The sequence below is a fragment of the Triturus cristatus genome, chromosome 6 (genome assembly GCF_964204655.1).
Source record: "Triturus cristatus chromosome 6, aTriCri1.1, whole genome shotgun sequence".
Classification (NCBI taxonomy): Eukaryota; Metazoa; Chordata; class Amphibia; order Caudata; family Salamandridae; genus Triturus; species Triturus cristatus.
The window spans coordinates 1,846,115,781-1,846,137,971 of NC_140589.1; the positions used below are offsets into that span (position 1 = coordinate 1,846,115,781).

The 22,191-nt window shown below is 49.9% G+C and overlaps 1 protein-coding gene across 2 annotated transcripts in view; it reads left to right on the forward strand.

Moving 5' to 3' along the window:
* Positions 1 to 22,191, forward strand: part of LOC146822173 (low density lipoprotein receptor adapter protein 1-like) — a 307,556-nt gene that overhangs the window by 270,728 nt on the left and 14,637 nt on the right. For both annotated transcript variants that reach the window (XM_085613310.1, XM_085613309.1), the window contains exon 8: positions 8,849 to 8,895. In XM_085613310.1, coding sequence (XP_085469436.1) covers positions 8,849 to 8,895 — 47 coding nt within the window. The remainder of the gene's footprint in view (positions 1 to 8,848; positions 8,896 to 22,191) is intronic.

A 22,191-nucleotide genomic window follows, 5' to 3' on the forward strand; every position in this document is an offset into this window, starting at 1 on the left:
GCACAACCAGTGCTGCAAGCCCACCAGCAGCATTTGGATTTACAAGTCCTGGGCACTCCTGGTGCACTGTACTAGAGTCTGACAGGTAAACCAAACCAACCAATCATGGAATCACAAATCATACATTCATTTACAATAGGGAGCACTTGCCCTGTGGCACTGGACAGCAGTGGCACAGTGCCCTGAGCAACTAACACTAGCAAAAACATATGAGTCAACAGCAAAAAATGGAAGGGAGACCCACGCCAAGGTGCCAGGTCTAACAACCATGATAACTTTTTGTTTTATGTTACGCTGAGGTAGTTATATTGATCCACTACCTCGATTGGATTTTCTCCAAGAGTCCACGTTTTTGATTGTGTAGGCCGTCCAAACATAACAATTTTTGTTTTAGATAGTTTAGCTATCAGACCATTCACTTTGTTGTATGTGTCTAGTTGGTTCAGTTGATGCTGTAATCCGTTAGGAGTTAAGGATAAAATGACTAAATCATCGGCGTATGCTAGGTATGGTATTTGTTTGTCCCCTAATTTAGGTGCCACACCCATATCTGAACTTAACACCGAGTCGATATCTGCAATGTACAAGGAGGATAATAAAGGCTCAAGGACACAGCCTTGTTTAAGACCGTTAGTGGTATCCATTTTTGGTGATAGTGTATTATCATGAGCCAGCTTCACCCTGACCCATGTATCCGAGTGCAGGGCAATGATAAAAGGTTCAACCTCCCATGCTCTTAATTTATTCCACAACCTTTGCCTGTTGACCTTGTCGAATGCTGTGGAATAGTCCACAAAGCAGGTGTATAATGTTATTTTCTGCAAGCTTGCCTTTTTTCTTATCATGGCCAGTAAAACAATGTTATCAAGGGTCGAATACCCTAAGCGAAATCCAGTTTGCGTTATTGGTATTAATGATTTTTCCTGCGCCCATGCCCTTAATTTATTTTGGAGGTGCTTCGCAAACAGTTTTCCTTCAAAATCCAGCAGCGCTATTAGTCTATAGCTGGACGGAACCTCTTTTGGACCTCGCTTGTAAATCGGGTGAATAATCACTCCTTTCCAGGAAGATGGTATCATTACGCATTGAATTACCTGTAGGAACAACTGTTTTAACATCGCACTCCGAAATGTTATGTTAAATTTTATCAAGCCGATAGGGATACCATTGGGTCCTGCTGCCTTGGATGAGCGAGAACGCTCTATTAATTTGACAATTTCATCTTTGGTTATTTCTGCAAATGAACCATCCGAGTTAGTTGTCATATATTCACTTATTACAGATGATTTGTATAAAGATTTAATATGATTTTCCCACATATGACTTGAGGCAAAAAAATCGTCTGGCTGTTTATGCGAATTTGTGCCATGTCCCACCAGGGACCAAAAAGCTCGCTCATTCCTAGTCGAAATAGCATGATATAATTTAGCATAAGCCGTATCCACACTATCCCGCTTTATCTGTAAGTTCCTATTCTTAAATACTTTCTTTATGTCTTGTATTTTCATATTCCTCTCATTCGAAATTGGAAGTTTTAAGATACAACGCATCTCCTTACGATAGATTCTCTTTGATTCCTTTAATTTTGAACTCTTTGTTACGTTAACATTTAATTGCGGCTCTTGTATACTTGCCACAAGACTGGATAATATATTTTTAAAAATAGATTGCCAGGCATACGACCAGTTGTCTCCAGACTTTAATACAATCATGTCTTTCTCGGTATAGGCTGTCATGGTTGTTTCCAGTTTTGATGCCTTCATTTGTAGTTTGTTGTTCCAGATAAGTCTTTTCCCATTTACAGCGGTCAATCTTCCACTATTGGCCGTTGTGTGAGTCTCCCAATGATCGTGCTTGATGCTGATGACTAACCTTTGAGGATCATGGTCACTCTCGACTCTAGGTATAATAGTATACTTTTTACATAAGTAAAAATGGGCGTAATGGATAAATGTAAAGTCTATAATAGAAGACCCCATTGGCCCACGGAATGTTAAGAAAGCTGGTTGATCATCTTTTAGTCTTCCATTGAGAGCGCTATATCCTAGATCAGTCAACAAGACATATGTATCTCTAGAAGAGGTACCAATCTTTTTTACCTTGTTTTGTGAAGGAAATTCTACTTGCGGAATATTGTGAGCCATATCTGGTTCATCCCCGGTTACAGGATTATCCGCCAGGGGCAACAGAGTCTGATTAAAATCTCCCGTTAGTATGACTACCATGTGTTCATTCATTGCCATTATTTTTTCCAATTTGTTTAGTGTCGCTTGATAGCTACTTTTCACTAATTGAGGAGGGAAATAAATGTTAATTATCAAACATTTAGTAAGGTTTTGATGTATTAAAATAACTGGCAATATATATTTAGATGATGTTTTGAGTTTTATACTTATCAGACATAATTTGGTACTTATTGAAATCGCCAATCCTCCGCTTGCTCTTCCAAAGGCGTGTTTTTTGCCTGGATTTCATGTGTTATAAAATTTTGTATATTTAAATTCTCGGAATGCCAGGTTTCTTGTAAACATATTACACATTGATCTTGCCGAAAGCTCATAATTTTGTCCCCGGCCTTTTTTAATTGTCGCTCAAAACCCGCTATATTCCAGGACAATATTGAAAACTCGCTTTGTTGGACTTTCCTTATGTTAGGTCTTTCAGGAATACTTCTTAGCCTCGTATAGATACTGCCTCTCCCTTAAACGTGGAGCGTCAGCACTCTGTGGTGAACACTGAGATCTCAGCAGCTGCTCATACTTTGTCCTCTACACAGCACTCTGTGGTGAACACTGAAATCTCAGCAGCTGTTCATGCTTTGTCCTCTGCACAGCACTCTGTGGTGAACACTGAGACCCCAGCAGCTGTTAGCGCTTTGTCCGCCGCACAGCACTCTGTGGTGAACGCTGAACCCACAGCAGCTGCTCGTACTTTGTCCTCTGCACAGCACTCTGTGGTGAACACTGAGATCTCAGCAGCTGTTCATGCTTTGTCCTTTGCACAGCACTCTGTGGTGAACACTGAGTCCCCAGCAGCTGCTCATGCTTTGTCCTCTGCACAGCCGTCTGTGGTGAACACTGAGACCAGAGCCGCTGCTCATACTTGTCCTCTACACAGCACTCTGTGGTGAACACTGAGATCTCAGCAGCTGCTCATACTTTGTCCCCTGCTCAGCCCTCTGTGGTGGACACTGAGACCACAGCAGCTGCTCGTACTTTGTCCTCTGCACAGCACTCTGTGGTGAACACTGAGATCTCAGCAGCTGTTCATGCGTTGTCCTCTGCACAGCACTCTGTGGTGAACACGGAGACCCCAGCAGCTGCTCGTGCTTTGCCTGCCGCACAGCACTCTGTGGTGAAGGCTGAGCCCACAGCAGCTGCTTGTGCTTTGCTCTCTGCACAGCACTCTTTGGTTAACACTGAGATCTCAGCAGCTGCTCATGCTCTGTCCTCCGCACAGCAAGCTGTGGAGAACACGGAGACCCCAGCAGCTGCTCATACTTTGTCCTCTACACAGCGCTCTGTGGTGGACACTGAGACCCCAGCAGCTGCTCTTGCTTTGTCCGCCGCACAGCACTCTGTGGTGAACGCTGAGGCCACAGCAGCTGTACATGCTTTTTCCGTCCCTGCACACATAGATTTGTTCAACACTGAGGCTACAAACGCTATCCGTGCTTTGTCTTTCTCACAGTACTGCGTGGTTCAGTGAACACGGAAGCTGTACGAATCTCCCATACTCTGCCCGTCTCCACACTGCAGCACCGAGTCTTAAGACTGACCGTGTAGGAGTTGTCTGCGTGCTATCCATCTCCACATCGCAGCACTGAGCGCCTGTTAGAATCGCCTTTGTAGAATGCACATCCTCACAGCAGAACAGAACTTCTGAGCACAGCCTGTAGGAGTCGCCCATATAGTGTTCTCCACAGAGTAGCACCGTGTGTGTGAACACTCAGCCTGTAGGAGTCACCCACATTCCTCCTGCCTCCACATAGGAGCACCCAGTGTCTGAACTCTCAGCCTGTAGGAGTCACCCATATTCAGTCTGTCTCCACAGAGCAGCATCAAGTGTCTGAACCTGTGCCTGTAGGACTCACCCATATAGTGTTTTTAACAGAGCAGTACCGAGTGTATGAAGACTGAGCCTGTGGGAGACGTCTGTATAGTGTTCTCAACAGAACACCACCAAGTGTCTGAATACTTAACCTGTAGGAGTCATCCATATTCTGTCCGTCTCCACATAGGAGCAACGAGCACTGTTAGCCTGTGATGTGCTCGTCTAGACTGCATCTTCCCCACAGCAGTGCCACGCCTGTAGAAGCCGCCCGTTTAGGGTCCTTCACACAGCAGCATGGTTAAGATGGACAGCGAAGCCCAGAGTGGCTCCTGGCTAGAGGTGGGTGGGCCACTGAAAGCTCAAGCCAGGTGTCTCGCTGAGGCTGAGCTTGGGGTGTCCTCGATCTCAAATACAACTGTTCTTTTGTGTGGCCGCTGCCTGCACACGAGCATTGGCCCCCTGCACTTAAAATGTAATGCGTAGGCAGTGACCTTTGAAGTAAAAATGGAAAAATGTATGCCCATCCAGTAGCTGAATTGCACAATGTGAAACCAGATAGCCTGGGAGTTGCAGCTTTCCGCTTGACCAAATTGTGTGATCCTAGGCAAATATTTATTTTCACCGAGCCTTCTTTTACTTCAGTATTACATATAAGAGCCCCTTGAAATATGTAAGTTGAGGATGTGTGCTGTTCAAAAATCTCTTGTTTGTTTTTTTAGATTACAATGTTGCTGCGTGTATTATAAGAATGTAGGCCGCATATAGGTTACGTATGATAACTGTTTTATCTCTTAGTTCACTAATGGCATTGTCATCCTGATGGGGGGATGGGGAGACTGAAGTGAATCTTTCTAAGTTAATGTATAGAACTATCACTTATAATAAATGCTTCTCAGTGCAGTGATACAATCTCATTTATGAAGGTGAAATGCTTCTGCGAGTTAAAGAAATAGTTTTTGATTTTACAGTCACTACCTTTGTTGTGTGATTTACATGCCAAATATTGTAATGGCTCTGCTTGTTCACGGGCTTTTAGAGCCATGCCAGACCCTGGGTGCAGTTCGGGTTCTGTTCTCTCTGCTAATTTGTTGGTCCGCCCACCTCAGCTACTGACATTTAATTCATGGTTTGGTTGTAGCTCGGTTTCCTCCTAGGAGTGGAGGTGGTTGGCCTGTAATCCTGAGGTTTGGATGCTGATGGTAGCTGAGTATGTTCTCGTGCTAATCTTTCTTCATTAACTCATGTTGTGGTTTTAGCTCAGATTTCTCTGTTGATCTGTGGGTGTAATCCTGAGATGTGAATACCGATGGAATTGTTCTTGTTCTAATATTTCTTCATTCCTCTCTGTTTTGGTTTTAGCTCAGTTTGCTCCTAGGAGTGGAGGTTGTTTGTCTGTAATCCTGAGGTTTGATTGCTCATAAGCTCTGAGGATGTTGTTCTTTGCTAATCCTTCTTTATCCACTCATATTTTTATTGTAGCTCAGTTTCCTCCTGAAGTTAGGGTTGTTGGTCTGTGGCTGCAATCCTGAGGTGTGGTTACTAATGGGCTCTGAGGATGTTCTTGTGCTAATCTTTCTTCACCCCTCCCTGTTTTGGTTGTAGCTCAGTTTCCTCCTCGGAGTGGAGGTTGTTGGTCTGTAATCCTGAGGTGTGGATACTGATGGGCACTTAGTATGTTCTTTTGCTAATCTTACTTCATCCCTCCATGTTTTGGTCGTAGCTCAGTTTCCTCCTCGGAGTGGAGGTTGTTGGTCTGGGGGCTGTGATCCTGAGGTGTGGATACCAATGGGCTCTGAGGATGTTCTTGTGCTAATACTTCTTCATCCCTCCCTGTTTTGGTCGTAGCTCAGTTTCCTCCTCGGAGTGGAGGTTGTTGGTCTGGGGGCTGTGATCCTGAGGTGTGGATACCAATGGGCTCTGAGGATGTTCTTGTGCTAATCTTTCTTCATCCCTCCCTGTTTTGGTCGTAGCTCAGTTTCCTCCTCGGAGTGGAGGTTGTTGGCCTGGGGGCTGCAATCCTGAGGTGTGGATACTGATGGGCTCTGAGGATGTTCTTGTACTAATCTTACTTTATTCATTCATATTTTAGTTGTAGCTCAGTTTCCTCCTCGGAGTGGAGGTTGTTGGTCTGGGGGCTGTGATCCTGAGGTGTGAATACTGATGGGCTCTGAGGATGTTCTTGTGCTAATCTTTCTTCATCCCTCCCTGTTTTAGTCGTAGCTCAGTTTCCTCCTCGAAGTGGAGGTTGTTGGTCTGTAATCCTGAGGTGTGGATACCAATGCGCTCTGAGGATGTTCTTGTGCTAATCTTTCTTCATTCCTCTCTGTTTTGGTTTTAGCTCAGTTTGCTCCTAGGAGTGGAGGTTGTTTGTCTGTAATCCTGAGGTTTGATTGCTCATAAGCTCTGAGGATGTTGTTCTTTGCTAATCCTTCTTTATCCACTCATATTTTTATTGTAGCTCAGTTTCCTCCTGAAGTTAGGGTTGTTGGTCTGTGGCTGCAATCCTGAGGTGTGGTTACTAATGGGCTCTGAGGATGTTCTTGTGCTAATCTTTCTTCACCCCTCCCTGTTTTGGTCGTAGCTCAGTTTCCTCCTCGGAGTGGAGGTTGTTGGCCTGGGGGCTGTAATCCTGAGGTGTGGATACTGATGGGCTCTGAGGATGTTCTTGTGCTAATCTTACTTTATTCATTCATATTTTAGTTGTAGCTCAGTTTCCTCCTCAGAGTGGAGGTGGTTGTTCTGCAATCCTGAGGTGTGGATACTGATGGGCTCCGAGGATGTTCTTGTACTAATCTTACTTCATCCCTCCCTGTTTTGGTCGTAGCTCAGTTTCCTCCTCGGAGTGGAGGTTGTTGGTCTGGGGGCTGTGATCCTGAGGTGTGAATACTGATGGGCTCCGAGGATGTTCTTGTGCTAATCTTTCTTCATCCCTTCCTGTTTTGGTCGTAGCTCAGTTTCCTCCTCTGAGTGGAGGTTGTTGGTCTGGGGGCTGTGATCCTGAGGTGTGAATACTGATGGGCTCTGAGGATGTTCTTGTGCTAATCTTTCTTCATCCCTCCCTGTTTTAGTCGTAGCTCAGTTTCCTCCTCGAAGTGGAGGTTGTTGGTCTGTAATCCTGAGGTGTGGATACCAATGCGCTCTGAGGATGTTCTTGTGCTAATCTTTTTTCATTCCTCTCTGTTTTGGTTTTAGCTCAGTTTGGTCCTAGGAGTGGAGGTTGTTTGTCTGTAATCCTGAGGTTTGATTGCTCATAAGCTCTGAGGATGTTGTTCTTTGCTAATCCTTCTTTATCCACTCATATTTTTATTGTAGCTCAGTTTCCTCCTGAAGTTAGGGTTGTTGGTCTGTGGCTGCAATCCTGAGGTGTGGTTACTAATGGGCTCTGAGGATGTTCTTGTGCTAATCTTTCTTCACCCCCCCTGTTTTGGTTGTAGCTCAGTTTCCTCCTCGGAGTGGAGGTTGTTGGTCTGTAATCCTGAGGTGTGGATACTGATGGGCACTGAGGATGTTCTTGTGCTAATCTTACTTCATCCCTCCCTGTTTTGGTCGTAGCTCAGTTTCCTCCTCGGAGTGGAGGTTGTTTGTCTGGGGGCTGTGATCCTGAGGTGTGGATACCAATGGGCTCCGAGGATGTTCTTGTGCTAATCTTTCTTCATCCCTCCCTGTTTTGGTCGTAGCTCAGTTTCCTCCTCGGAGTGGAGGTTGTTGGTCTGGGGGCTGTGATCCTGAGGTGTGGATACTGATGGGCTCTGAGGATGTTCTTGTGCTAATCTTTCTTCATCCCTCCCTGTTTTGGTCGTAGCTCAGTTTCCTCCTGGGAGTGGAGGTTGTTGGCCTGGGGGCTGTGATCCTGAGGTGTGGATACTGATGGGCTCTGAGGATGTTCTTGTGCTAATCTTTCTTCACCCCTCCCTGTTTTGGTCGTAGCTCAGTTTCCTCCTCGGAGTGGAGGTTGTTGGTCTGTAATCCTGAGGTGTGAATACTGATGGGCTCTGAGTATGTTCTTGTGCTAATCTTTCTTCATCCCTCCCTGTTTTGGTCGTAGCTCAGTTTCCTCCTCGGAGTGGAGGTTGTTGGTCTGGGGGCTGTGATCCTGAGGTGTGGATACTGATGGGCTCTGAGGATGTTCTTGTGCTAATCTGTCTTCATCCGTCCATGTTTTGGTCGTAGCTCAGTTTCCTCCTGGGAGTGGAGGTTGTTGGTCTGGGGGCTGTGATCCTGAGGTGTGGATACTGATGGGCTCTGAGGATGTTCTTGTGCTAATCTTTCTTCACCCCTCCCTGTTTTGGTCGTAGCTCAGTTTCCTCCTCGGAGTGGAGGTTGTTGGTCTGTAATCCTGAGGTGTGAATACTGATGGGCTCTGAGTATGTTCTTGTGCTAATCTTTCTTCACCCCTCCCTGTTTTGGTCGTAGCTCAGTTTCCTCCTCGGAGTGGAGGTTGTTGGTCTGGGGGCTGTGATCCTGAGGTGTGAATACTGATGGGCTCTGAGGATGTTCTTGTGCTAATCTTTCTTCACCCCTCCCTGTTTTGGTTGTAGCTCAGTTTCCTCCTCGGAGTGGAGGTTGTTGGTCTGGGGGCTGTGATCCTGAGGTGTGGATACTGATGGGCTCTGAGGATGTTCTTGTGCTAATCTTTCTTCATCCCTCCCTGTTTTGGTCGTAGCTCAGTTTCCTCCTCGGAGTGGAGGTTGTTGGTCTGGGGGCTGTGATCCTGAGGTGTGGATACTGATGGGCTCTGAGGATGTTGGTCTCGTGCTAATCTTTCTTCATTCATTTCTCCCTGTTTCTGCTGCAGGAGGAGGACGACGAGGAAGAGGAGGACCTTGAGGAAGCGTTTTCCAGGTATGTGATTGGTCCTTCACGCCCGTCCCTTTTCAAGGTCTGAAGCTTGATGCGGAGCAGTAAACTCTGCACACTCGACCCTTTCCAGAACCCAAAGGCCCTCAGAGACGGACGAGGTCCTTCAGACTCTAGCCTGGATCCTTATGATTGAGGGTCACATCCTGGCCCGATGATGCATCACCATCAGAGCTGGCTAGGGAATTCCGTGAGTTCACTGGTCCTGAGGTACATGTAGCGCCAGTGTCTGGCCACTATCCACAAGAAGGGGGCAGTCTAACCCACCCGGTGGCCGCACTCCGGCGTCCATACTGTCTTCTTTATTCAAAGCGATGCAAGCGAGCGTCTCTGCGCCATTGTACGTGATTAAGGAACTGGAGTTGAGATGAAGTGAAGAGGGTTTGGGAACGCACACAGCGGCCTGGTGGCAAGTGGAGGGGAGAGAAGCATGTGGGGTAGGGCGAGTTCAGAAAACCGTGTCAGCGCAGGCATGTAATAAATATCAGGGCCATCTCGGGGGGGGGGGGGGGGGGGGGCATGTGGGGGCTCTTTCTCCTGGGCCCCTGTGCTCTTTGGAGCCATGCAGTGCTACTGGAAAGGTGTTTAATTATGAAACATGCAGGCTGTGCACCTTTGATTGCAAACCAGAGTTGTATCTGCAAAGAGGTTTCACCCCCGGGCCCTAAAGCTTCTGACCGGCCTGGAAGACATAATTATTATGTCATACAACGCTCTACTACAACTGCAAGTACAGCGGGGTTTTGTTATTGTTCAAGGACTCTTTTTCTTCACGTAGGACTACAAATAAATAAGATTCCAAGCTTTCCTCTCCTCACACAGGATGTTAATTTTGGCACCCGGGGAGAATGCGTTGCACTTCCGGATTTGCTCGTTGTTTACCGCCCTGATGAAGCCCGGTTGTATTTGGGTTGAAACGCATTGGCTCTTTATCGAGGCTGGACATCGAATTGATGTTCTGAGGACGCAGTAAATGTTTCCTTTTACCAACTAAATTGTCTTAATAAAGAGAAATGATCACATGCTCGGGCGTGCCTGTCCTGTTTTGTGTAATAATGTCATATTATATCAGGATTTTGAAACTGTTAATCCAGTGAGGTGGGACCCCAGGATTTGGATCGACATTGAGTGCGGCAATGAATGCCCCAGTCTTTCAAGCTTGTGCTAACTAGCTCTCTGCACAGTCACTGGCTCTGAAAATGGGGGATGTGCCAGGCATGTTGGTGCAGCCGTGTTTGTGGCTTTTGTGCCACTGAAGTGAAATGCACCTCTGACTTACCAAGTACTAACTAGCACGTGTACTCCTGATCCAGGCCCCAAGACAGTGTGGTAAGCCAATGCGACCACACTCTGCCAGCGGCGCCCATGCAGACCCTTAGAACTGTATTTTAGGGAGGAACCCGTGTGCGCAGTAAAATGCCCACAAGGTGGCGCTATTATCCTTTGAACAGCCGCCCTGCATCCCTTTGGGTTGCATTTCCGTTGGGTAATTTACATACTAAAATGCCGTGTTTTCTTTATTTCCAAAGGCCTTGTTTTTTTAAACGACGAGTAGGAAATGTCGTCAGTGTGCAGGATCTGTTTTTTGTGCTACTTTCCCCCCACCATGGACAAGCAGCGCTTCCTTCTACGATGTTACCCATTTGCAGGCGTAAATGTATTGCGTTGCCTCTTTGTAAATGTACACAAATACAGTGATTGATTTGTACAAAAAAAGCTAACAACAAATCCTCATTTTAAGCCCCGCACTAACGTCGGCGCTCCCCGAAGCGGGCGAGGCTCTCATGCCACACCAGTCATAGTCCATGCAATGCCTTGTGATACCCGCGCCAGCCACAAGGTGGCAGGATAACTCACGAACATGCGCGTCTTCTGTTATGATGCCTTTTATGGGATCAGTTTTTGTCAGTCTGTCCCATGGTGCCCCCAAAGTAGACTTGTATTTTCTCAGTTTTTGAACAGAAAACTGTAGAATTGTAAGAATGAGGGGAGGCAGCGTAGATGGTGAAACAAAATGAAAGTTTATTCTTCAGTTTCAAGTAGAGTCATAGGTTACAGGTATTGTAAGTAGTAAGGTAGGGTGCAGCCCAGCTGCTCCACCCACACACAACTGACATTCACTCCACCAGGCACACATGAACACTGGCATCACACTCACTCTGGCTGAGAAGCAGGGCACAGAACACACAGGAAGAAATACATGGCAATAGGAGCAGAATACCACAGAAACTTTATTGTGTACGCCAGACTGATAGTAACAATTATGCCATTAACTTATGACATTAAACACACTTCTTCCCCTCTTGCAGGACCCCTCCTGTTAATTATTGAAAGGGAGATGTGTTTTAAAACTAGTCATTAAAGCAAGGTTATTTCATGTCAGATCTTTGTTGTGTCTCTCTATCCACTAGCCCTCTCGCTATGGAATCCCTCTGCCCCCTATCCCTAGCTCTTCCTGCTATCCTCCTGGGTACTGAAACCCTCTACCACAAGCCCTCTCGCTATGGAATCCCTCTGCCCCCTATCCCTAGCTCTTCCTGCTATCCTCCTGGGTACTGAAACCCTCTACCACAAGCCCTCTCGCTATGGAATCCCTCTGCCCCCTATCCCTATCCCTAGCTCTTCCTGCTAGCCTCCTGGGTACTGAAACCCTCTACCACAAGCCCTTTCGCTATGGAATCCCTCTGCCCCCTATCCCTATCCCTAGCTCTTCCTGCTAGCCTCCTGGGTACTGAAACCCTCTACCACAAGCCCTCTCGCTATGGAATCCCTCTGCCCCCTATCCCTATCCCTAGCTCTTCCTGCTAGCCTGCTGGGTACTGAAACCCTCTACCAAAAGCCCTCTCGCTATGGAATCCCTCTGCCCCCTGTCCTTAGCTCTTCCTGCTAGGTACTGAAACCCTCTACCACAAGCCCTCTCGCTATGGAATCCCTCTGCCCCCTGTCCTTAGCTCTTCCTGCTAGCCTCCTGGGTACTGAAACCCTCTACCACAAGCCCTCTCGCTATGGAATCCCTCTGCCCCCTATCCCTAGCTCTTCCTGCTATCCTCCTGGGTACTGAAACCCTCTACCACAAGCCCTCTCGCTATGGAATCCCTCTGCCCCCTATCCCTAGCTCTTCCTGCTAGCCTGCTGGGTACTGAAACCCTCTACCACAAGCCCTCTCGCTATGGAATCCCTCTGCCCCCTGTCCCTATCCCTAGCTCTTCCTGCTAGCCTCCTGGGTACTGAAACCCTCTACCACAAGCCCTCTCGCTATGGAATCCCTCTGCCCCCTATCCCTAGCTCTTCCTGCTATCCTCCTGGGTACTGAAACCCTCTACCACAAGCCCTCTCGCTATGGAATCCCTCTGCCCCCTATCCCTATCCCTAGCTCTTCCTGCTAGCCTCCTGGGTACTGAAACCCTCTACCACAAGCCCTCTCGCTATGGAATCCCTCTGCCCCCTATCCCTAGCTCTTCCTGCTAGCCTCCTGGGTACTGAAACCCTCTACCACAAGCCCTCTCGCTATGGAATCCCTCTGCCCCCTATCCCTTCCTGCTAGCCTGCTGGGTACTGAAACCCTCTACCACAAGCCCTCTCGCTATGGAATCCCTCTGCCCCCTATCCCTATCCCTAGCTCTTCCTGCTAGCCTGCTGGGTACTGAAACCCTCTACCACAAGCCCTCTCGCTATGGAATCCCTCTGCCCCCTATCCCTAGCTCTTCCTGGTAGCCTCCTGGGTACTGAAACCCTCTACCACAAGCCCTCTCGCTATGGAATCCCTCTGCCCCCTGTCCTTAGATCTTCCTGCTAGCCTCCTGGGTACTGAAACCCTCTACCACAAGCCCTCTCGCTATGGAATCCCTCTGCCCCCTATCCCCAGCCCTTCCTGCTAGCCTGCTGGGTACTGAAACCCTCTACCACAAGCCCTCTCGCTATGGAATCCCTCTGCCCCCTATCCCTAGCTCTTCCTGCTAGCCTCCTGGGTACTGAAACCCTCTACCACAAGCCCTCTCGCTATGGAATCCCTCTGCCCCCTATCCCTATCCCTAGCTCTTCCTGCTAGCCTGCTGGGTACTGAAACCCTCTACCACAAGCCCTCTCGCTATGGAATCCCTCTGCCCCCTATCCCTAGCTCTTCCTGGTAGCCTCCTGGGTACTGAAACCCTCTACCACAAGCCCTCTCGCTATGGAATCCCTCTGCCCCCTGTCCTTAGCTCTTCCTGCTAGCCTCCTGGGTACTGAAACCCTCTACCACAAGCCCTCTCGCTATGGAATCCCTCTGCCCCCTGTCCTTAGCTCTTCCTGCTAGCCTCCTGGGTACTGAAACCCTCTACCACAAGCCCTCTCGCTATGGAATCCCTCTGCCCCCTGTCCTTAGCTCTTCCTGCTAGCCTCCTGGGTACTGAAACCCACTACCACAAGCCCTCTCGCTATGGAATCCCTCTGCCCCCTGTCCTTAGCTCTTCCTGCTAGCCTCCTGGGTACTGAAACCCTCTACCACAAGCCCTCTCGCTATGGAATCCCTCTGCCCCCTGTCCTTAGCTCTTCCTGCTAGCCTCATGGGTACTGAAACCCTCTACCACAAGCCCTCTCGCTATGGAATCCCTCTGCCCCCTATCCCTAGCTCTTCCTGCTAGCCTCCTGGGTACTGAAACCCTCTACCACAAGCCCTCTTGCTATGGAATCCCTCTGCCCCCTATCCCTAGCTCTTCCTGCTAGGTACTGAAACCCTCTACCACAAGCCCTCTCGCTATGGAATCCCTCTGCCCCCTATCCCTATCCCTAGCTCTTCCTGCTAGCCTCCTGGGTACTGAAACCCTCTACCACAAGCCCTCTCGCTATGGAATCCCTCTGCCCCCTATCCCTAGCTCTTCCTGCTAGCCTCCTGGGTACTGAAACCCTCTACCACAAGCCCTCTCGCTATGGAATCCCTCTGCCCCCTATCCCTAGCTCTTCCTGCTAGCCTCCTGGGTACTGAAACCCTCTACCACAAGCCCTCTCGCTATGGAATCCCTCTGCCCCCTGTCCTTAGCTCTTCCTGCTAGCCTCCTGGGTACTGAAACCCTCTACCACAAGCCCTCTCGCTATGGAATCCCTCTGCCCCCTATCCCTATCCCTAGCTCTTCCTGATAGCCTGCTGGGTACTGAAACCCTCTACCACAAGCCCTCTCGCTATGGAATCCCTCTGCCCCCTATCCCTATCCCTAGCTCTTCCTGCTAGCCTGCTGGGTACTGAAACCCTCTACCACAAGCCCTCTCGCTATGGAATCCCTCTGCCCCCTATCCCTATCCCTAGCTCTTCCTGCTAGCCTGCTGGGTACTGAAACCCTCTACCACAAGCCTTCTCGCTATGGAATCCCTCTGCCCCCTATCCCTATCTCTTCCTGCTAGCCTCCTGGGTACTGAAACCCTCTACCACAAGCCCTCTCGCTATGGAATCCCTCTGCCCCCTGTCCTTGGCTCTTCCTGCTAGCCTCCTGGGTACTGAAACCCTCTACCACAAGCCCTCTCGCTATGGAATCCCTCTGCCCCCTGTCCTTAGCTCTTCCTGCTAGCCTCCTGGGTACTGAAACCCTCTACCACAAGCCCTCTCGCTATGGAATCCCTCTGCCCCCTGTCCTTAGCTCTTCCTGCTAGCCTCCTGGGTACTGAAACCCTCTACCACAAGCCCTCTCGCTATGGAATCCCTCTGCCCCCTGTCCTTAGCTCTTCCTGCTAGCCTCATGGGTACTGAAACCCTCTACCACAAGCCCTCTCGCTATGGAATCCCTCTGCCCCCTATCCTTATCCCTAGCTCTTCCTGCTAGCCTCCTGGGTACTGAAACCCTCTACCACAAGCCCTCTTGCTATGGAATCCCTCTGCCCCCTATCCCTAGCTCTTCCTGCTAGGTACTGAAACCCTCTACCACAAGCCCTCTCGCTATGGAATCCCTCTGCCCCCTATCCCTATCCCTAGCTCTTCCTGCTAGCCTGCTGGGTACTGAAACCCTCTACCACAAGCCCTCTCGCTATGGAATCCCTCTGCCCCCTATCCCTATCCCTAGCTCTTCCTGCTAGCCTGCTGGGTACTGAAACCCTCTACCACAAGCCCTCTTGCTATGGAATCCCTCTGCCCCCTATCCCTAGCTCTTCCTGCTAGCCTCCTGGGTACTGAAACCGTCTACCACAAGCCCTCTCGCTATGGAATCCATCTACGCACTCGCTGTCCTGTTATGGGATGGATCGCTCTTCGGGCTATTCCTACCACTATGGAATCTCCCTTCCCACCCACTCGCTGTCCTGTTATGGGATTTCATTGAGGTCGCCTTGCTGTTATGGGATCTCTCTTCATGGGAGCCCAGCACCTGTGCCCTCCACCCGCTGTCCTCTCTGCTCTGGTATTTATCTGCTCACTAGCCATCCCACGGTGGGAACGCTGTACCCAGTACCCCTTCCACTGTGGAATCACTGTACCCAGTAGCCCTCATACTACTAATAATAATAAAGCGCAAACCCTTAAGGGTTTCAAGGCGCTGGGGGCCGTCGGATAGATTAAGTGAACTATTGAGTCACATGATGCTGGTCTGAGCAGCCGTCGGGGAATGAACTGTGAGCCCCGTGCTCTGGAGACAGCAGCACTGGCCGCTGTGCCACACCTCTTTCTTGGGATCTCTGTCCCCCGTAACCCTCCCACTGTGGGAACTCCGTTCCCAGTAGCCCTCCCAGTGTGGGATATATCTACCCAATAGCCCTTCTGCTGTGGGATATTCTAATGGATAGTTCCTACTACAGATTCCTCACCTTTTGAATTCCCCTAGAGACCATACTGTATCTGAAAGTTTTCCATTTATTGTTTCTGTGTACTGACAGTGGTGCTGTTGGACTCCACGGCAACCTCGCACCTCCTTGCTGAAGACCTTGCACTGACTCGCTAGCAACCTCCCAGTGACTCTGACATCTGTGCGTTGACGTTAGTTTCTTACTTTCTGTGTGCCTTCAACGCGTACCGCAGCCCACCCCTTTTTCTTGTTGTTTTACTGACTTCAGAAGCGTTTGTTTCACAGCCGTGTGCTTAGAAAAATGTCTGCCCTAAAGACCATAGGATTCATTCCATGCCATGCTTGCAGAACTCTGATGCCAGTCAGGCATCTGCACATCTGTCTGTGGTGTCTAGGGTCCAACCATGATGTCGATTGACAAATACTCTCTGATGCACTCGAAGTCCACCAGGGAGTGGGAGGCGAAACTGTAAGTTGTCCTGAACAAGAAACTGGGCAGATCATGCTCAAAGTCTTGGGCCTACTCCACTTCCAGGTGCCAGTCTGCTCCAAGTCGCTACTGGTGGGTAAGTTAAAGGCAAGGTCTAAGGACAAGTTTTGTCATAAATGGAAGAAGTCCAGTTGGGACTCTTCTCAATTTTGTCACTTCCACCTCAGTGAGAAGTTGTGTAGTCGACATGCAAAGGACCCGATCCTGAACTCCTCGCCTGACTTGTAGCCCATCTCTTGCCTGGCACGCTTGAGATCCCCGGGCCATCATAACCACACAGCAAGGGGAGACCAAGCAGCAACGTTTTGGGTACCATTTTGGTTTCCTCTCTAGTGCTTCTGGCCCCATGCAACCACAAGGTTGCCAATCTGATTTCGACCTTTGGGGCTTACCCTGCATCTCGCTGACCACATATGTTCCTCACCATGTCCCCAGACAGTCCTGGCCCTTACTTCCATACCTGGACATGCTAGACATGTTCGCTCTGGTGCCGGTCTCTGCTCCAGTGCTGCTCCGCATACAGTTGTGAAGCCCCTGAACCTGTCTTTGCTTTGCTGATGACCCCTTTTGAGATAACCAAAGTACAGAACACGTCTTTGGAACATACGCAAGCAGTTTAGCTCCGTCGGGGCCAGTACTAATGAACATTCCCCATGATGAGAGGGAGGCAGATAATTTACTCCCTCCTCATTGGACAGATGCTGGCCTATATATAAATGTACAGAGCACCAGTGGCCTGAATACTATCTAAGATACATTTGGACTCATTAACGTGGCCTTTGACAGAAGAAGGTGTCTCTTTTGTGGTGGTAGTCCACAGAGTCACAAAAGTGTTGGAATTTAAGCTTCCCATTGCAGAGACCAAGACAAACCTTCTGACCTATATAGGCGCCACCTCAGCGTGCTGAAATCAGTTGATCCAGTCAGAGCTACCACCCAGTCACTTTTTTACTGTCTTTTTGCGACTTTTTGTCTAATTGTTTTGAGATCTCTCCTGGTATGTAGTCATGTCACCTAAGAAACCAGCTGGTTTCAAACCATGTGGTGTCTGTCATTGGCATATGTCGGTGACAGACTCCCTCACTTGGTGTGTTTGTTGTGCTTGGAGCGGGACCATGACTCCGAGGTCTGAGACGACTGCCGCGTAATGCACCCCAAGGCACTGAGGGAGTGCTCCCTCTAGCTCCTTGCCACCTGATGCCGGTTGACTCCATGACCCTGGAGGCCCCTTTCATGTGGAATTGTAGTCATCGTACACAAAATTGCTGAGTAAGTCCCACAAACACACAAAGGCCAAGAAGTCGAAGACCTCTTTAACTTCGTTTCTGACAAGAAGCGGAAGCCTCAGCAATTCAGGCGCTGCAGTCACCGGAACCTGAATCCAGGTCCGCTCCCCACTGCTCTGATTATTTCAGAGTTGGCAAGACCCCCCACTGAGTGGAAAGGGTTTTCTGAGGTCACGCGCCTCATAATTGGGTGGCTGGGCCCCTCTGGAGTGCTTTCAAGCCCCCTGTAGGCACGAAAGTCGCCCCTACTGGATCCATGCTGGCGGGTTCACTTTGGGCCCCAGTCGGGCCCAATCGATCCCCTGCTGGATCCAGAGAGGAGCCGTTGGTGAGACAGAGACCTTACTTGATGCCTGCTCCAGTGCTGCCGTATCCCCTCAGCGATGCAGCCCCAATCGTGATTCCCAACACTGAGCCTGAGAGGTGTTGACCGACTTCGTGTCCATGTTTCTCGGAGCAGAGCCAGTGAATTATTTACTTGATAGACCTGGAGAGGAAAACAAATGGAAGGGTTTTACAGATCCTTATGGTGACCAGTTCCATGAAGAACAGGAACATGAGATCAGGTATAAGGAACTGGGTTAAACACCTCGCCTGACACTGGCCTGGTCTCCTCCGACCGTGGCTACAGAGGAGGGACCCTCTTTTGAGATGGTGAGGTCTTGGACCTTCAGTTGCCCTCAGTGGCAATCAAGACAAAGGTCCTGACAGAGGTGCTTCAGCCGGGAGTCTCCCCTTCTAAACCTCTTCTCTCATTTAATGAAGTCCTTAGAGTTGTTCTGCTTGGGGCCTGGTCCAAGCCCTGCACAGGGGCTCTGGTGCATAGGAAGATTGCCAGCTGCCAACACCCTGCCCCGGTGGAACCCAGTTTCCTCACCCAGCACCCCACCCTGGAAGGCTTGGTGGTCCAAGCCTTTACATCCAGGATTAACCTGGGCGCGTTCCCTACCATTGTACTGAATAGGTAATCCAAAAGTCTGGACAACTTTGGCAGGAGGATGTTCTCTTCTGCCAGCCTAGTACTGTGGTCGGTGAACACTGCGTGCCTTTTGGGCCATTATTCCCATACAATATGGGACTCAGTTGTGCAAGTGCTGCCAATGGTCTCGGAGGAGGCTCAAGCCATACTCACCCAGACAATTGTTGACAATTGAGATGCAGTAAAGTTTACCATAAGGTGTGGGCTTGACCTGACCGACTCGCTCTGCTGAGGGTTTTCCCTGTTCGTGGGCTTGCGGTGCCATACCTGGCTGAGAACTGCTTTTTCAGAGGATGCATAGTCTTTCCTCATGGACATGCCCTTTGATGACTCTCACTTCTTTAGAGAAAAGAATGATTCAGCTCTGGAGCGATTTAAGGACAACAGAGCTACGGCCAGGTCCTTGGGCTTGTCTATGCCCCTCGCCAACCCCAATCTGCCTTCTGTCCCTTTTGTGGCCACGGAAGGCGTCTCCAACCACACCCTTACCTTCCCAGCTGCCACGGCCGACAGGCTTCACAGCCTTTTTGTCGCCAAGAGCGTGGGTCCCACAGACCGAGTGGGGCAGGCAACCAGTGGTTAAGTCATGCCACCCCCCCCCCCCCCCCCCCCCCCCCCGGCAGGTGCTGCATCCAAGCCTCTTCAGTTTTTCAGTTTGCCCTGTAACCATCACATGCATACAGTGGGAGGCAGGATACACCATCACCAGCTCTACTTGGGGTCAGTGACATCAGACTGCTGGGTTCTCCAGATCGTTCAAAGGGGCTTCTCCCTCCCTTTAGTGGATGACAGAGGACCACCTCTCATTGCTCTGGCAAGAAGTGCAGGCTCTCTTGGCCAAGGCAGAGGGTGCCTCCATTAGAGTTAGGTTGTGGTTGTTAATCCTGCTACTTGTTGGTGCCAAAGGACGATGGAGGACTTTGTCCTATCCTAGATCTGCGCCTTCTCAACTTCTTGCGGAAAGAGAAATTCAAAATGCTCACACTCACCCAAGTCCTGTCTGCCCTTGATCCAGGAGACTACCTGGTACCATTGGACTTGCAGGATGCATACTTCCACATTCCTGTTCTGCCTGCCCACAGATGTTACCTGCAGTTCACAGTGGGCTAAGAGCACTTTCAGCTTGTTGTGCTCCCTTTTGGCCTCACCAAAGTGGTGGTGGTGGTGGTTGCAGCTCATCTTCGGAGCTTGGTAATTCCAATCTTCTCCGAACTTGATGATTGGCTGCTGAAGGCAGGCTCTCTTCACAGTTGTCTCCTACCTTCAGACTACAGTGATTCTCCTGCATTTGCTGGGGTTCACTATCAACATGGGGAAGTCACAACGGACTTCCTCTCAGACGCTTCTTTTCATTGGAGCTGTTCTGGACACAGTGCTCTTTTGGGTCTATCCTGAGTGATGATTCCAGGGTATTCAGGCTTTGATTCTGATGTTTCCGCCTTTTTCCTAGATTTCGATGAGACTGACTCTGAGGCTGTTGGGCTTTACGCCCTCCTGCATCTCGCTTGTTACTCATGCCTGATGGTATATGCAGGCTCCGCAGTGGAAACTGAAGTCCCAGTGGGCGCAGTATTAGGGAAATCTTTCTGATATGGTTCAGATCTCTGATTGAATCGGAAAAGATTTGCAGTGGTGGCTAGCAAGTGAGTTAGTGGTAGATCGCTCTTCCTTCCCAACCCGGAGCTGACTGTAGTGACCGATGCATCACTCTTTGGCTGGGCTGGCCACCAGGGAGAGGTGGTGATCAGAGACCTCTGGTCTCCGGCAGAGTCCGATGACTACATCAACCTGTTGGAGTGCTGGGCGATTTGCTTGGCACTGAAAGCCTTTCTCCTTTTGATAAAGGGAAGACTGGTGCAGGTGTTCACGGACAACACCACTGCCATGTGGTATTCTAATAAACAGTGCGAGGTGGAGTCGTGTTCATTTGTCAATAAACCTGGTGTCTCTGAACATGGTTGAAACATGAGGGCATTTCCCAGTTGTTTCAACACCTGGTGTGCTCTTTGAACACCAGAGCAGACTAACTCAGCCGCAGATGCTTAGTGGATCACAAATGGCGTCTTAATTCGGAGGTGATGCAAGGGCCCTTCAGCAGTGGGGAGTGCCTTGGTTAGATTTGTTTGCCACCATCGAGAATGCCCAATGTCAGCAGTTTTGCGTGGCAGAATTTCCAAGGCGACTCTCGGTCAGAGAGGCTTTTTATTTCAAGTGGAGCTACGGCCTCCTGTACGCCTTCTCAAGAAGATCGGGATCGACTGGCCCCAAGTCATCCTTGTGGCTCCTGATTGGGCACGGAGAGAGTGGTATCGGGGTCCTCCAGTCAGGTTGCCTCTTCGAGAGGATCTCCTGTCACAGCAACAGAGGAGGGTTCTGCACCCAAACCTGCTCACTCTCTACCTTCATGCATGTAGGTTGAGCGGCAACAGTTTGTGACCTTTCTCCCGAAGTTTGTAAGTCTATTCTGGCAGCCGGTAGTCCCTCAACCAAGTCTGTATACACCAGGCTTGGTACAAGTTTGTATCATGGCATGCCTCCCACAACATTGATCCCATTTCTACATCCCTATCTCAAGTTCTATTGTTTGCATTATCCTTGGCCCAGCAGAGCTCTGCTCTGGGCATTTTTGCAGTTGCCGGACCAGCCCTCTTTCTTTAAGTCATCTATAGTGGCTAGGTTCCTTAAAGGCCTGCAACATACGTTTCCCCCTACACCACCCATAATGCCTCAGCGGGACCACAATTTAGTTCTCACTTTGCTCATGTGTGCACCACATGAGTTTGCCTCTTAGGCACCTGACTTTAAAAATGGCCTCCATAGTGGCCATTACATCGGCCAGTAGAATCAGCAAATTACAGGCACTCTCGGCGCACCTTCCTTATATCTCTTTCTATCTGTACAAGCTGGTTCTCAAGACCTGTCTCTCATTCCTTCCGAAGGTTGTGACTCCATTCCATGTAGACAAGAACATCACTCTGGGAAGACTTCATTAATCACCCTGCCTGTTAGAAAGGGTAGACGGACCGGGAGGGTCGGCCGGGGTCAGGAGGAGAGGTCTCCGGGGAGAGCCGTCTCCAGCGATCGTACAGACAAGTAACTTCCCCCCCACAGACAGATACCACACACGGATAAGGTTCAGTGTTCTTTATAAGCACTTCTTAAGGTACGGTTGAATGGTACAAGGAGGTCTGGACTCAGGGGTCCCCTCGATTCAAGTCTCTCAAAGCAGGGTAAGGGGTAGCGGGACAGTCTGTCTACCAGTCAGGTAGGTCGGATGAGATGATGACTAGCTCACAATCCTCGAGCTTGGTGGTTTAGTTGGTACGGGCCGCGGCAGCGCCAGCAGGTCCCGGTTGAGATGGTCGGTACACGGTCCGCGGCAGCGCCAGCAGGTCCCGGAAAGATGGTCGATGTACGGTCCGCGGCAGCGCCAGCAGGTCCCGGTGAGGATGGTCGATGCAACGGGCCGCGGCAGCGCCAGCAGGTCCCGACGAAGATGGTCGTTACAACGGGCCGCGGCAGCGCCAGCAGGTCCCGACTAGGATGGATGTTGCAGAAGGCCGCGGCAGCGCCAGCAGGCAGGACGATGGTTCACAAGAGCGGGCTACGGCAGCGCCAGTAGTCCGTCAAGGCTGAGTTCTCTCGGTGTCTCTCGACTCCAGGATACAACTGCCTTCCTGCTCCGGAGCTGCCCCAGTTATAGGGCAGGCGCCCTTTGATGTCCGGACCCTCGCACTTGGAGGTCGGAGGGCCCGGGATGAAGGTGTCCAGACACCCAGCAGG